The sequence below is a fragment of the Rhodnius prolixus genome, unplaced genomic scaffold (genome assembly GCF_049639745.1).
Source record: "Rhodnius prolixus isolate KJV_2025 unplaced genomic scaffold, Rpr scaffold_6, whole genome shotgun sequence".
Classification (NCBI taxonomy): domain Eukaryota; kingdom Metazoa; phylum Arthropoda; class Insecta; order Hemiptera; family Reduviidae; genus Rhodnius; species Rhodnius prolixus.
In genome coordinates, this window is record NW_027411634.1 from 7,128,600 (window position 1) to 7,144,416 (window position 15,817).

Here is a 15,817-nt window from a genome sequence, read left to right on the forward strand (position 1 = left end):
TGGTTATGTTATGTTTACTTACTAGAACGCTAGGACAGAATCATCCTCTCTTTTGCTCAAAAGTATTAGACAAGTGATTTATTTTTACACTTACTTCTAACTAGAATATTTATTTCTAGACAGTTATTGAAGCATAACAATTTTCTTTTTTAGTTTACATGTTCATAGTAAAATATCTGACGAAGTTTCGTTTTTTACTTTATGTTGGATTTATAATTTGCGTAACGCTTGTCACTTGGAATCCTTATTGGTACAATTTTTTTTTGAGTTATGAAACGAGAACTGTTTCTTCTGATATAAATTATACAAACGATGAATATACCCCAAGAGAGTACAATAGTCAGAGTGATATCCGTATATCAGAAATCTATCCCAACTGTGGTTTAAAACGACAGTGTCCCGATGACTCATTTCCAGTGCACATTTACACTGGCCAAGATAAAAATGACCGGCCAAAACTCTGCGTGCAAGGGAAGTATTTGGGAGGTGGAGGGCGAGGATTGAATATTGCTGTCGTAGAAGCTAGATATCTACAGGTAAATATTATATTTTTATATATTTTTTAAAATCAATTCCATCCATTCAATCACCTTCGCAGAGACATTTTATTTATGGAAGTTCAATACAATGTAATAATTTGCTGTTCGAATTTGTCAAAAGTGGAGAAGGCATTGATGATGGTGGTCGGCATTCATTGTCCAGTCCAGACAAAATGAAGATGCAATTAGTTGTCTTGTCTTAAACTGCCTCAGCCTTTGCTGAGCTTTCTCCGAGACAGGTTTGTGGGGAAGAAAAGTAATAGAGTGTTTTGTGAACAGTAAGCAGACGCAGGAACCCACAAAGTGATTGCCCAGAATGATCGCTTTCATCCGGTGGAAATATATTGCTCCCACTTTTTGCTTACTTGACCAACAGTGGCTAGGGATTAATTGTATGAAATCTTAGACTTCTTGTAGCCTGCACAAGGGTTTTCTACTAAGCTACTTTGGCAGCTGACTGTTCGCATTCTGCTGAAATGATGTTGAATTAACAAGAAAAAACACTGCCTCCTACTAACATTTTAGCGATTTCCTCACAAGTTACTAAATGTTCTGCAGAGCTGATTCTAAATGTATGTAACTTCGTAGAAAACTCTTAAGCCGTCCTAAGTACCCAGAATGTCCCAACATCATTGTATAGGTAGAATAGCAATTTCTCCTTTTGTGGTTAGAAGGTACCCTACACTGAAGTCAGATACATGCGTCCGATATATTCAGTTGTATATCGTACATAATCAGAATTTTCAGTGCGCCAGGATATGTGAGTGTAAACATGATAGTGGACTAGGGGTTGGCAGTGGATTCGCCAATTCCAAGAGCTCACATTCGATCCCTGTAGGTGAGAGTGTGAAGTTTAAGTGGAGTGCCATTATGAATGTTGTGAGAATAGGTTACTAGCAGTATGTTTGGAGTTATTCACTCCTTTAGATTTAAGGCAAAATGATTTTGAGTTTATTACTTCAGACAATTTAATATTTTTAAATAACATTTAGACATGAGGTCATTCCTTTTTTCCAGCTGGTAACTCTGCAAACGTTCGATTTATACAGTCAAAACAGTTCTAGCTTAGAATTATGGCTATCAACGAGTTTGCGAGAAGATGATATAATAATAGCTTTTACATTCGATGAAGCTTCTAGAGAGCTGAGCAAACGTGCAAAAACTATTCTTTATCATCTTGGGAGTGGGCGCATACAGGATTTACGCTACAGATCCCAATGGTATATGATTTCACAGAAAGGAATAGATGGCGGTTTTACACCATTAGAGACAATTACCTATGCGCGTGCTGATAGATGGGGTAAAGTCATTGATGAACGATTGTGTGTACCAAGGAAAATTATTCCATTGGTAATTGATTTATAGATACCTAAGATATTTCTGTTTCATTATTATTCCTTTGAAATTAATTTTATAATGTTTTAAAGGTTATATCTCCAGATTATCCACTACATAACAATCCAGCAAGAGAACGTTTATGTTCTTCTTTCACAGAACTTCAGTGTGAAGACTTTTGCCAACCTGCTAAACGTCATGAACCCATTGTGTCATCTCTTTTAACTAATAGGTACGAAACATATCAAAAATTAATTTCAACTTTTTTTCATGTAGACGAATTAATTTATTTTAAACAGTATTTTTTTACAGAAGTCTCATTGGCAATATAGTTTTCTCAACTCCCATGGTAGTTGTAGCAGGCAGATCTTTGAAAACCTTAGTTTTAACATTGGAAAGCATTGTAGCTCAACCTGGTATTCAGTCTTCTTCAGTTCTAGTATTCTACAGTGATAAAAAGAGCTCTTATTTAGTACCACCACTGGTAGGAGTATTTGGTTTTAGGTCAGTCCCAGTGAATATTTCAAATAAAACAGGTCCCAATGCAGTTTTATTTCAGGTAAATAAATATAGAATTTATCTTCAGCAGATTTGGTATTTCTTTTAACCACTAAGAATTGAAATTGGTGGTAGACATCATTAAGTAGTGATTTATCTAAAACAAAATATTTTTTTCTCTTTTTGGGTAGGGCCTTCGATATGTAAAAAACAACTTTAGCCGGAAAAAGTATGTAATGGTTTTAGAAGAGGGTTTACTACTCTCGCCTGACTATTTATTCTACATGGCCCAGATGGCATCAGTTATGGAAATGGATGATACAATTCTAGCAGTCTCTGCATGGAATCCACATGGATACAAAGGTTCCTTTTGATTGATAATTCTTAATAATTTGTGATCATACTTAATTTTATTTCTGAGATGGATCTTAAAAAACGAAACAACATTCTGAAATTTAGCAAAAAATTGAAAATTTTCACATTAAAATTAAAAAAAATGGTTTGGTTATTCGCCTATGTATCCTCCTTACAAATTATAGACTTTTATTGCTCGAAGTATTATTATTTGTGGAGTGCCCAAGGGATAATGTGGCTCTTCTCCACCATTTCTAACCCAATGAACGATCTCTTATTCCTCCTACTAACAATCTTCAGAAGCAACCTACCGGTCTCTGAATAATATCGTTAGATATCCATCTTAAATTCCTCGACTATTCCCTTGAACGTTTACCTCTCCTGGCCAACAAAATTTAACTACGAATGGGCAAACTTATCTAAGCTGTAGTACAGCGTTTCCCTGACTCCTTCCATCTAACCTTTCTTTCTATTTAGTGTAAATTATTACTTTCTCCTCCCTCCTGTGATCCTCCCACTCTTTCACGCTCCAATTTTGAATTTCTAAATCACAAAATTGCTTCTGTAGCTACCAGTTGTGCTTTATTTTTATTACTATTATTTTATTGGCCATGTAGGCCATTTGTCGCCTCTTAGATCGTTAAAGCACGTTTCGGGCGAAAATCACGAGTCTTGCTGTTCATTCTCAAATCAGATGCCAGCCGCTCTTGGTGTGCACAATATCGTCCGACTTTTGCGCTCAAGAATCCTCCGTAGCTATTCATTAGCACCTTCTTAAACCATATTGCCTTTTTTTTGCGGTTTGGGTACTGATTTATTTGTAACTCTATTTAGCCAGCCTGTTTCCTTAAGTTCTGCAATAGCTTGCGATCCACTGCACCACCAAATATATCTCTACCTACGTAAGGCTCTATCGGCTGGATCCTTGCTGCTCTCGACGTAGCTAACTATTGGTCTAAAGTGGCTTGATTTGCTATACTATTTCGCTCCAGTTAATGGCTGTCACTTCTCAGTCAAAGTTGAAATCACTTTCCAAGTACAGACAGCTGGAATGCTCAATATACACACCTGCACCAGCGTTGCTTGAGATATTTGCAGATTGAACCATTTGTTCAAGTTTTATGCGTCTATTATTATACTTTTACTCACTTATGTTTGTCTCAGTAGCAGTGGCTTTCAGGTTTCTTCAACCGGCGCAGCTCTACAGAATATAAATGGAGACCATTGAAATGCTTAGCAAGGAGGGGTAGTAATTTTAGTCTAGTAGAAACATATCCAGCAGGTTTACAGTTCTACATGTGAAACTTAGTTGCTTCCTTTTTAGAAATATCAGTCATTTGTATCCAGTTCCTAACACCAGTTGTTGTTGTTGACCCCACATGAAGCATAGCTGCGGTTTTGGTGCACATGGAGACTGCTTGGTCTTGCCTTCATGCAGTCTTTTAGATGTAGTTAAAAAAAAAAATATTTTACAGTCTGATACTTGTAAATAAATAAAAAAATTCTAAATTTTAGGATGTTCAGGAGATGTTCATCTAGCTTATAGAGCTGAAGATTTTCCTGGTTTGGGAACTCTTTTAAGAATGGATATGGTAACAAGGCATATGTTGAATGAGGCTGATGATTGCTGTTCCGCACCTTTCTACAAGTATGACGAGTTAACTTTAATAATTTTAATTTCCTTTATTTGCAGAAACTTTTTAATGGTATCTCTTTTATCTATTTCTAAAATGTATTACATGGGTAATTGGAGTTCTTAAGTGGTGTGATAGCTTTTCTACCACGTTCTATCTTAATTTGTCCTAAATAAAAATAACGATGAAAGAATCCCTTTTCTCTAAGCCACAATTTACATTAATCTATTTACGATTTACGGCCTCAACCTCTACGAATTGCCATGAAAATAAAAAAATAAAAAAATTCAAAAGAATCAATCTTATGCAGACTTGGCCTTCAGTGCAACTATCGAAAGCGAATGTCTCAAGAGTAATTATGTATTTAACTCAAATTGATAATTGTCCCCTACAGAATAATTAAATAAAACATGAGAGCCTAATGTGATCCGTAGAGGATGGCCGCAGATACTAAGACGCTACAAAGATGGAGCCATAATAATCCCAGATGTTTCTCGAGTACTTCGCAGACCATCAGATCTCACTTCCATATCTGCAGGAGATTTAGGCATATTCAGAACTGCCAGATCAACGAATAAGGAGGCTGATGCTTGGATTGAACGCCCTCATGAGCTCACGAAAGGCAGGTATGGGATGTTTTATCTTATTGTTAAAGTTTTGTGATAGTGGTCTTTATTGAATTTATTGTATTACGATGTTATCTGCAGTTTCATTTTAATGGCCTTAACCATTCGGAAATCCACAGATTCCCAGAACGTTTATTAAACGTGTTTTACATCTTTATTTCATAGAATGTTTTGTAAATACTCTGATTATTCTAATTTCATAAGAGAGGGCGATCTCGGACCTTTACCAAAAACTCTCACAATAGTAGATCGCCTTCTGATAGTATAAATGACATTAAAAAGTAGTTAGCTATCGTGGAAAAAGTAATGAGTAGTAATCTATCAGCTCTCTACTACGGCAATAATAATTTACATAAAAAATGTATAAATGAATAGCAGCAAATGGAGAAGCCATAAAGTTTAATTTTTTTTAAATTGGAGTTAAAAAGGAATTCCTAGTTTGTACACGTTTTGTTGCCTGAACGGCACTGTTAACAAGTGAATTTTAATTTCTGAATAGGAATGAATTTGTTTTTTTAGAGTGCTCCCATGGTTTATAAGATTTCCCTACAGATAACAATTTATTCCAAATCTAACAATGTTTTATAGCCCCTAACATTTTGTCTTTTTTTTTAACACACTATCATTATCATTTGAGAAAATGATTTTAATTGGTTTGCTTTGATTACTTGCATTCTGTATTATTGCATTTTATTTGCTTTTATCCCAATAGCATTTCCATTTCCTGTATATCATACGTTATTTAATTATTTGTAAACCATAGTTATTTTTTCCAAAATAAAATGATGTTGACAAAATCTCTACTTCTTTAATCAAGAAAGTGTGACACCAAAGTAAAATCTCAGTATCTAAGTCAATTTAATACATTTACACAATATCCAGATCCTTTCTATATTATTTATTTGGTTTTGTAGGTACTTTCAGAAGTTGGCAGGGCTCGTCCAATCATCCATTACTGTCCATCTTACCAATGATGATCTCGAGTTATGTCAGAATGGTGGTAACATAGCTATGAAGGTAATTTCGCAAGTTTAGTTTTATCTTTAAATTATGTAGTTCAAATTGTAATTTTTGTCCTTCAATGAATTCTAATAAATTAAATATGTTTCTCTTCTAGGTAATGTTAAGTCAGTTAAGAAACAAAGTGTTCGTGGTTTTTTACCGTGAGACAGGGAATGATAATTCTACTTCTGCACATTATTACCAGCCAATATTAGCCAAATATGTTAAATGTTTTCAAGTTTATGTACCGTACATTGATAGTAAATGGCACGCCCAAACTATGTATAAAGGTCTGTTTAGACTTACCTTAGGTACAAACACAGTACTTCTAATCGAATCTAAGTCACCGTTCGCTAAAAATAAGTACAAGTCTTAATTTATTATTTTTTTGTCTCTTTTGTACTTAAAGGAATTACTTTTTCATTTTTGTTTAATTTTTTAATATTTTTGATGACTAATTATTTATATTTTTAAATTATTATTATAAGGAAATTTAAACTGTAAATGTGCAATATTGAAAACAATAAATTATGAAGTCTTTTAAACATCTTGGATTAAACAAGTTCTTTTATTTAATATTATCCTCTCCTTTTTTTAAATTTATACTTCGTCTGGAATAATTGTTTCAAATTGACGTAAAATTAAACATTTATTGGTACTTATCAAAGCTACAGAATGTATACAACTTGTGAAAGGGTGAAGATGCAAATGATTAAAAAGAAAAATAGTTAAACATTTAATAGAAGACGTTGATTTAAGTACATAATATCTCTGTCATATTCAGAAGCTAACAAATCAGTTGAAAATGACTTCAAACTTTTTATAGTCAATATAACGACCTAAAACAGTCTGAAATCTAGAAGTATCGGCGTCAGTTTTCACATAAGTCGCACCATAATTAGGTATGTGTAAATAAATTGGAATGATTTTCGAGATTCCTGTTCTAATTGACAAAACTCAAAAAGTTGCAACTTTGATTGAATAACATAAGATTAATGAAATTAGAAGCCCACAGTGGATTCATAGAGACCAACAAGTATCGAAATCACATTTAGAGATCGTTTTCATCCAAGAAGATCATCGCACTTCTCCCAGAACCAATTACAAGGAGTTTCGCCAGGTTAAACGAAATGATTTAGAAAAGTTAAAAGATCTCTTAAAAAGTCGGACTAATAGTACCTGTTTTCATATTGGGCTAACAGGGAAGTTCTCTAGTATGAATGGATTCAAGAAAACCCAAAATAAAGAGCTTAACAGTTGATTCCCTATATGTTCAAAATTATACTGCGATATGGATATGATAAAGATATTGTTATGTTCACCTTTTGTTTTAATATCGGTATGCTCGCTGAGGAATATCGGAACATATGATCGGGCTAGAGTGACAGCCGTCATGATTACGATCAAAATTATGTTTTCATTGCTCAATCCAACCATAACACTTGTAGAACTAGATTTAACCAAGTCAATTTCTTGCCCTGGATTTTTTTTTTTTTTTTTAATAAAGATGAAGTATTTTTCTTAATTATATATTTATATTTATTTAAAAATTATCTGATCAAATATAAAATCATACATACTTAATAATTGTTACAGGACGCTACATATTGCTAAATTCACAAATATCTTAACTGATCATATCTAATACATTTATTGTTAATTAACACTTGTTACGTTTTTTTTTTGTTTTCAGCCTTTTTCATAATTATCCTTTACAAAAAAGGGATAAATAAAAAATATTCTTCAATTAAGTTTATATTATCATTAATATTTTTGAAAACTCCTTTTAATTAATCCTCTACTTAAAAACCCTAACACCGTTTCTATAATATAAATTTATTTTTTGAATAATGACATATTTATATATTTTTGTAAGTTTAAGATTATTTTAGCTATTATTCTGAAAAATTACGAAGACCTCCTGTTGATACATTGAATCATACATCTTAACAATAGATGTATCCATTATTTTAAGAAAGCGAAATAATATTTAATTTATTAATGCGGAAAGTGTTTGTTTAATTAAGTGTTAAATATAACCAAAAGTGTGCAATACGAACCAAAGGCGAGAAAGTTCATGACAATAAAAAGTACTTACCAAACTCGTAACCAAGTGGTCCAGCTACTTTCTGCACGTTTGTAGGGAAAATACAATATTACATATATTCGATTTTTTTTTTTAAATAGTTAAATGTAATAATACATTCTTTTAGAACTACCTCACTACACGTTTTAAACATAAGAACTCTATGGCTGAGACTAAAATTTCCATCAGAATTTCATTTCACATAATTTCGGAATGAACATTTTAAAGTCTTCGAGACATATTATTAGTATTAATATATTTTTTTGTTGGTGTTCTAACAATATTTTCTAACTACCTTATCGGTGGAGAAAGCTATACAAAGACGCTTTTTCGAAGTAATCTCAACTAATTAAAAAAAAGTTTTTTTTAGGATATAAAAAATATTACAAGCAAAATAAAAGAAGCTGAGAATTAATGTCTTGAGATTTTTAGAAGGAACAGTAATTTAATTTCAGATATTCAAAGCTTTGCTATTATTTTATAGTTGTCATTCTTAGCAAACAAGACCTATTAAATCAATAATAAAGCAAAACGAGATGATTTAGAAAATAATAAAATAAATGCAGATAAAAAGTTTGTTCCTATTATCCGAAAAAAGTGTTTCAATTAAAAAAAATCTAACTATTCGTCAAATGACATTTTATGTCATTTCCACATCTTACGATCTGAAGAAAAGTAAAGGAACTATTTCTGCAAACCCTTTTCAATCAAAACTAAATGACTTTACTTGATTCCCTTCAAAATAGTTTCCTGAAAGCCATAAAGACGTCGTTCCCACTTTTCATAACAGTTCTGCTAAATGAGCATCTTCTTCAGTTGGCCTCTTGCAGTTTGATTTTATTGCACAAATTTAAATAACTAGTTAAAAACTTTGCTGCTGGTGAAGGGTGATCACTGATGAGTGTGGATCGCTGAGTATTATTTTAAACAAATAAATAAATACAAAAAAAAGAAGAGTTTGTGCCTACAGGATATTTAGTAAATCAGCATTATCATAGTGAATTTCATAAAAATTTAAGAAATCATGTTGCTGGAGGTAAGACATTATAAACTCCTAGATGTTGCATTCTAAAGGTTACCATTCCGAAACAAAGTAAGTAAATATTAATAAATGTTCCGGGTTACCAGTAGCGTTATGAAGAGATGAAACGTTTTAGGAATTTGTGGGGGTTTCCGAGGGAACTATTTTGAAGGAAATAAAATGGTAATTTAGTTTTGTACAAAAGGAATAAAAGAAATAGTCTTATCACTTAATTTGCAGACCTCCTAGATAGAAAATATTCTTATTGGAATGTCTGCTTGATTGCCAATTAATTTTACTTCAACACCTCAAATTAAAAGAATCCCTCAGTTTGTTGAAATAATTCCAAGCAATAAAACTAGCTAACTCTGTTAGCCAAATTAACGAAGATAAAATGAACTTCTTGAATGTGAATACAATTTTTTCAAAAAAAAATAATTTTTTTTTTGACATTTTCAAATTAATTTTGAACATATATAAATAACGTAAATCGTTGTGAAATGTTAAGTAAGAATAATTTGCTGTTAAAATAAAAAAATTAAAGGAAAATTCTTTTTAAGGAAAAAACTTGTTTTTTCTTACCAAAATTATATTAGGATAGAGCTATGTCTCGGTCTGTGCTGATTAGGATTCCACCTGGCATCACAACTTCCAACTTGAGTGCCAACACTTACTGTATGTAAAGGCAGTTGAGGTTCAGGATGTTCCTCTTGATTTGTTGAGGACTGGCCAACAATCATGTTATGCTGTTGTTGTGGTTGTTGCTGCACTCCAGTAGAAGATGGTGGTGGGTTGTGTATTACATGTGCAGTCATATTTGCAGTCTCACCTTTCATCAACTGTTTCAACATGAATGCATTGGATTTATCAACAAATGTCTTGTCAAATGCGTAGCCCAAATTGTTATTTTTTAAATGAGCGCGGCGATGGGTTACCAAATGGCCTTTGCACTTGAAATCCTTAGAACACAAATCACATCTAGAACAAACAGAAGTAAATAGATTAGATTTATCTAAAATGTCTTTTATGTAGTAAAAACAAAAAGACTAACTATCGTGCTACTACTAAAACTAGCGTGTTACTTCGTAACAATTTCCTTTTTGCAATCCCTTATCAGCCATTGCCTTTCTTCATTAGTGGCATAAGAACGTACAAAGCCTTATCGGGCGTCTATATCATTCTCATCACACCCACAGATTTCGAATTGTTGCTCACCGTTCTATAGGCAATAGGGGAGTTCTATAGCATGTCAATTAATTTTTGAAACTTTTTGTCTAAACTTCACACTAATAGAAGTGCAGAAACGTGACAATTAAAATTATCTCCTATGTTTTGTATCTTATTTTGAATACAAAGTAGAGGATTTTAACATCCCAATCATTTTTTTCTTTAAATTTTTTTCATCTCTACAACTTTATTTATTGAACTACCTCTTCTGAGTTTCAAATACCTATATTCGAATCTGTAATTCAATGCAATTCGTTTCAAATGATGTACTTCGTTTTTTCTTACCTAAACGGCTAGACTACCAGCTGAATAAACTTCACTACAAATCCGCATAATGTCAATGCATAATGAAATATCTTGCAGGATTACAACACTAAGGTGAAAATAAGATCAGCAGTTATAAGTGATAGTGATAAGAACAAAAGATGACAATCGATTCATCTCACGTTCAACAAATAAAATTCATACTAAGATAACCAATTTACAAACCTGAAAGGCCTATCCTTCTGATGCATTTTTGCATGAAACATTAAGTTTCCTCTGAGTGGAAAAGCTTTTCCACATTCATTGCATACATAAGGACGATCACGAGGATGTGAGCGCATATGTTCAAGCAAATGCTCCTTTTGGGCAAAAGGAGTTGTGCAAATGATGCAGTTGTATTTTGTAACCTGGAATAAATATTTCGTAGTAAAATGTATTCGTTAGGTCAGAAAATTAAATGTAAATCTATGCACATAATTATTAAGAAACATAGTAGAATAGTTTCTGACCGCATGGAATATGTGAACAATACTAATTAAATAATTTTGTTTTAAACTTCAATTTAACAAAATCTTTTAGAAAGATTTATTTTTAACTTTCATGAAATCTGCATTCTACTTAAATTTACAATGTGTCAAGACACATATGTTTAATTTTATTTTTAATATTTTGTGTATAATTATTTCAAGAAATAATCTTCTACGGCAAAAAAATTGTCAAGACATATTCGCTACGTTACTAAAAACCACTTCACCGTATTACTATGAACGTTGACACCAAAATGGAAAAACTATTTGATTCATAAATAATAGAAATTACTTTAGCTTTCTTTAAAACTTAGTCAATTCAATTAGTGGTTAATCAACCAGGAAGATATCACAATTTTCGGTAAGAAATGATCTTGATTTTTCCAAAGAACAAAAACCGCCCAAAACACAACGTGTTACGGTATTTTCTTTAATTGTTTACAAAAAAAGAAAAACATTTAATTAATATAAACATTATAATAATCATTATAACAATAATTTATAATTATTAACTACAATATATTATAACTTTCAAATATACTGTAACTAAATCATTTTAAAAGATCCTATTTCACTGAATTAATTTTTACATCGTTATTTACACTTTAATGTTTGCGATAAAAACTAAATAAGAGTTAAATGGATCCGAAAATCAGTTGGACGCTAATTGCTGATAATGCTCTCCATTGAAAATAGTTAGGATCCCATATTCATTAAGCTAATTAATTCGAGCAAGTAATAAAACTACGGAAGATATCAAAAAAATTATTGAAACTAACCAAAAGTGAAAGTTCATTTTTATCCCCTGAGTAATAAAGATATTTAGAACGGCCTGTCGTTGCTTCAAGTTTTTCCTCTTTAAATAAAACTCACGTAATGCATACATTTACATAAATACCTGGAGACCGTGATTCATGTTGTAACTTAATGTTGATCTCTGATTATTGTACGTAGTAATAATTCAAAATGCGAGTATCGCAATGCAAAATGGGTTTCGGGGCCACTGCTCAACATACAGCATCTATCTGACGACGAGAGGTGGATACTGTTGTCTAGATAGGAAAGCTTCTAGGACATTGCACTTACGCCTTTCAGGTGGAGGGGAAATACCAGTGCAAAAACCTGAACAGCCTGGCTATTTTGGACCAAGATAAAACAAATTTCATCAATACAAATTTTTAACAAAGATTTTGTATTCCCTAAAAATTCGTTAAGTTAAAAAAAAATGACTGAGAGAAAACTTATTTATTTGTAATATTAAAAATACTCAAAATAATTTAGGGAAACGTAAATGTCTTTTCTTTTTTTTTAATTGTTTTCTAACAGAAGAAAATAATTAGTGATCACTGAAGGAAGTCAGCGAACTATTCGAATTTCAATAACCCCTACATCGTAGAATCTTAGGTCAATTCTCGTGCCTTTGTTATTATCAAAACTAAAAAACATATAAGTTTAAACTATTAAAAATTGGGAATTTCTGTTCCCGAAAACAAAATCTTTTAACATTACGTTCTATGAACAATGAGTTCAATGAGCTTTTATATTTTTGTTTCCAAGCTAGGTACATATTTTACAACCTTTGCGTGAATACACAAGAAATTCAAATTAAGTCGAGAACTTGATTAGATAATTAGAATTTTTCTACAGATATTGGGTCGAATCCCATAGATCGGATAGGAATGATGACTTCTTTTATTGTTACATATATTGAGTAGCTTTTTTGTTCGGTTAATGACAGATATTGTAAGTTGTATGCAGGTGTTTAATCTGGCTATTGTTTTCATCTTGCTTTTCCTTATTAAATCATTTAGAATTACAGACCTTTTACATAAATAAAACATGGATGATTATTATTTTTCAAGTACCCATGGTTTGAGTTTCATTTTTTATTTGTTTTCAAAAGTGAAAAGATCATTATTCTTTTTTTATCAATTGTGCTTCTGTACAATTTTTGTTTAATTGAAGACGCTTTAATATCTGAGTCCATTAGCGCCCTAAACATTTCCTGCTCCACTTCTGGCTTTCAGTTAGTGTTCTTTCGTTAGTGAGTTATAAGAATTTTCGAAGTGAAATTCTTAAGCTAAAACTTTGTTTAAGAAAAATGCTTCTTCACGCAATTATGGTTATGTTCGAACTATCATTTAAGTGAAATGAACGACCTCATTATCTGCATAATTAATCAGAATAAATAAGTAAGTAAAATTAGAAGGGCTATTTTACGAAATAAAATTTCTGTGATTTGCTATTAAAAAAAAATAGTCTCATGTACTCCGGTGGGGCTCCTGTCCACCTTCCTCTTCAACAGCAATCCTCTTCCTTGTGCAGATTTGGTGCGTTACCTTGGGCTCTACATAGACAAACGACTCACGTGGAACCCACACACTAGACTTAAAAGACAAGCAATGACGAAACGTGCGAAACTGCTTTACAGTCTTCTTGGATGACGCTCCAAATTACCCATTGAACTCAAACGCTTAATATACAACACTTTCCTCAAACCCATGTGGACTCACAGACTAGAGCTGTGAGTCCACTACAAACAAATGGACTGTACAGACATTTCAATCAAAACTCCTGCCGACAGATAGTTTGACGCTCCTTTCTACGGTAACTAACCTCAACTCTTCCTCAACGACCTCAAAATTCCCTTCAATAAACCAACTCGCCAAGACTAAGTACCAAGAATTCCATACTACTATCTCGACTATTCCGGCAGATAGCTGACGCTCCTTTCTCGTGACTAACCTCACTCTTCACAACGACCTCAACATCTCCTTCGGACACCAACTCGCCAAGACTAAATATCAAAAACTCCATACTGCTTTCTCCACTTGCTCCAGTCCTCTAGTACAGTCTCTCGCCTCCTCTGACATCCCTAACAATACTCGCCGACTGAATCGCCAGTGGCCCCGCGATTTCCTCGCAGTCTAAAGGCCTAAAAATCATATCCTGTAAAGAGTGCTACCACTGGGCAATTTCTTTCCTCCTGCCTTTCACGCAACCATTAATCCTTTATTCTCCCTATTTACTTATTGTATATTATATGATATAGATTGTAAATAACGAAATAATTTTTTTTAAATAAGTCTCATGAAAATTTTATTTCGTAAGCTGCGCTAAGAACAAATCATGTGAGTTTTTCGCGCTGGACATCTAATTTTCTACTTAAAAAACAATGCTAATCTAATGTTTATTAAAGCAATATTTTCACATTTAATTATTAGCTGAACAAACAAATATGTTGTTTTTTTAACACTTTTTCTGCACTGGTTTTTAATTTTTTACTCAGGCAACCTACAGTCATGTAAATCAATAAATTGTATCTGATATTAAATAATAAATAAGCAATACAGTAATTTTTTATTTTGTACTTTCCGTCTCCTTTTATTTCGAACATGCTAAAAATTAAAAGTTTATTTTTTGATATGTAATTTCAATTACTTTAAAATTAATTAATTTTACTGCCAGCATTTTTCGGAAACCTGATGTATTTTAGAACCCATTAATCATTAAAAAAAAAACCGTATGCCTGCAGCTACAAAACTAAGCGTGTCAATGCGAAATCGAAGGGGGAGATATCCTCGTTCAACTTATAGCCTGGTGGTGGTTCAATAATTCTATATTATTGATTTGAAAATAGCAAGGCAGGTGCAGGGTGGCCATAAAATGACTGAGAAGCTATAGAGTACCTAAGGCAAATTCAACCTTATTTTTTCGTGTACTTTATGCAAATCTGTTATAGACTAAAAACATCATCTTCTTACTGAGGGTTTGAAAAAGAAGACCATTAGTGGGAAGGATCACATTAGTGTTCTAAAGCTCGCCTAGAGAACGTATGCTTTTCTCTACAAAAGAAAAGTGACAAAAGAAGTTGATTTATTGGTTAACTCCTGAAACTGGTGGAAAAAGATTTGATTATAGGATTAATTGAGAAACTCCAATTTCGTGAAAGAGGTAAATTTAACAAAAACAATGAGTTCGTTCCCGAAATACTCTCGTAATTCTGCTAGAAATTCTATAACAGGATAGATGTACGTTAAATGGCTGTGCATAAACCATCTTTGGTAAATCGAAAAAAGATTTTTCAAAGAAAACTAACGCCCCATCATAGTATGGAAAACTATCTCACTTATCTTCTTGTAAATCCACCTATAATCCAGTCTTGAGTGACTACTTCTTGACTCGTTCCAGAACATTTTTCTTGAAAGGATTGGAAATTTACTAGGGTTGAATCTGGAATAAAATTAAATTCCAAACCCAAGAGATTGGAAACAGCTGGTTACAAGGGATCTCTAGCAAGTGGCAGAAAGACAGCCAATCCTATGGTTTGTTTAATGAAACAGTAAAAAAAGTAGCAGAAGGTAATAAGAAATTGATTTTTACTTCTCTTACTACATAAAAGGGAACGTTGCAATATTTTTTTTGAAAAATATTCTTTTATAATTCGTATTCATAACTCTTAGTGTGTAAACAGTCCTTAATTTGAAAAAAAAAAATTATCAAGGAAACTAATTCTATCTGGGCAACTAAGGGAGTGTGAAGATAAGCTCTCCTCTAAAGTGATACTTCGATACATTGTACAGCACTACTATAAGCATGACACTCTTGAGGATCAAATATGTTGCCAAATTCGGACTGAATGAATTGTCGGAGGTTTTATTGTCATACCTCACATTTGTCTCAACGTTATTTTTCGAATTTTTC

General features: G+C 32.5%; 2 protein-coding genes and 1 long non-coding RNA gene across 10 annotated transcripts; 2 read left to right on the top strand and 1 right to left on the bottom strand.

The window, feature by feature from the left end:
* The first annotated feature begins 2 nt into the window (after nucleotides 1–2).
* On the top strand, nucleotides 3–6,550 carry LOC141461395 (protein O-linked-mannose beta-1,2-N-acetylglucosaminyltransferase 1-like). 3 transcript variants are annotated; one of them, XM_074142421.1, is made up of 9 exons: nucleotides 3–536; nucleotides 1,557–1,889; nucleotides 1,967–2,106; nucleotides 2,187–2,433; nucleotides 2,564–2,735; nucleotides 4,242–4,374; nucleotides 4,795–4,982; nucleotides 5,901–6,003; nucleotides 6,104–6,137. In XM_074142421.1, exons 1-8 carry the CDS (start codon nucleotides 159–161, stop codon nucleotides 5,993–5,995), a joined length of 1,686 nt encoding a protein of 561 aa, XP_073998522.1. In that variant the 5' UTR covers nucleotides 3–158; the 3' UTR covers nucleotides 5,996–6,003; nucleotides 6,104–6,137. The 3 variants fall into 3 exon arrangements, with proteins under 3 accessions (XP_073998522.1, XP_073998520.1, XP_073998523.1); XM_074142419.1 differs by having other exon boundaries at nucleotides 4–536; nucleotides 4,795–4,986; nucleotides 6,104–6,550; XM_074142422.1 differs by lacking the exon at nucleotides 1,557–1,889 and having other exon boundaries at nucleotides 4–536; nucleotides 4,795–4,986; nucleotides 6,104–6,550.
* Nucleotides 2,183–12,206, bottom strand: LOC141461399 (uncharacterized). Of its 6 annotated transcripts, XR_012462834.1 has the most exons (5): nucleotides 12,012–12,206; nucleotides 10,812–10,993; nucleotides 9,678–10,073; nucleotides 7,311–7,466; nucleotides 2,562–5,995 (listed from the first exon to the last, which is right to left on the bottom strand). XR_012462834.1 is itself a non-coding variant. In XM_074142432.1 (4 exons), the coding sequence occupies exons 1-3, from the start codon at nucleotides 12,027–12,029 to the stop codon at nucleotides 9,683–9,685; spliced, it is 591 nt and encodes a 196-aa protein (XP_073998533.1). In that variant the 5' UTR covers nucleotides 12,030–12,206; the 3' UTR covers nucleotides 2,183–2,318; nucleotides 9,678–9,682. The 6 variants fall into 6 exon arrangements, 5 of the variants coding, with proteins under 5 accessions (XP_073998533.1, XP_073998534.1, XP_073998535.1 ...); XM_074142432.1 differs by lacking the exons at nucleotides 2,562–5,995; nucleotides 7,311–7,466 and adding an exon at nucleotides 2,183–2,318; XM_074142433.1 differs by lacking the exon at nucleotides 7,311–7,466.
* LOC141461405 (uncharacterized) lies at nucleotides 11,250–15,760 on the top strand. Its single transcript, XR_012462843.1, has 3 exons — nucleotides 11,250–11,474; nucleotides 15,305–15,474; nucleotides 15,577–15,760. It is a non-coding gene; the product is annotated as an uncharacterized lncRNA (long non-coding RNA).
* The last annotated feature ends 57 nt before the right edge of the window (nucleotides 15,761–15,817 follow it).

What these genes read in the sequence shown, in the direction of transcription:
- LOC141461395 (XM_074142419.1), top strand. Translation starts at nt 159, where the DNA reads ATGTTCATAGTAAAATATCTGACGAAGTTTCGTTTTTTACTTTATGTT. An exon ending in TCATCTCTTTTAACTAATAG is followed by an intron (nt 2,107 to 2,186) that starts GTACGAAACATA and finishes ATTTTTTTACAG; the next exon opens with AAGTCTCATTGGCAATATAG. An exon ending in TGTTCCGCACCTTTCTACAA is followed by an intron (nt 4,375 to 4,794) that starts GTATGACGAGTT and finishes TGTGATCCGTAG; the next exon opens with AGGATGGCCGCAGATACTAA.
- LOC141461399 (XM_074142432.1), bottom strand. An exon ending in CAGAAGGATAGGCCTTTCAG is followed by an intron (nt 10,074 to 10,811) that starts GTTTGTAAATTG and finishes TGTTTGTTCTAG; the next exon opens with ATGTGATTTGTGTTCTAAGG.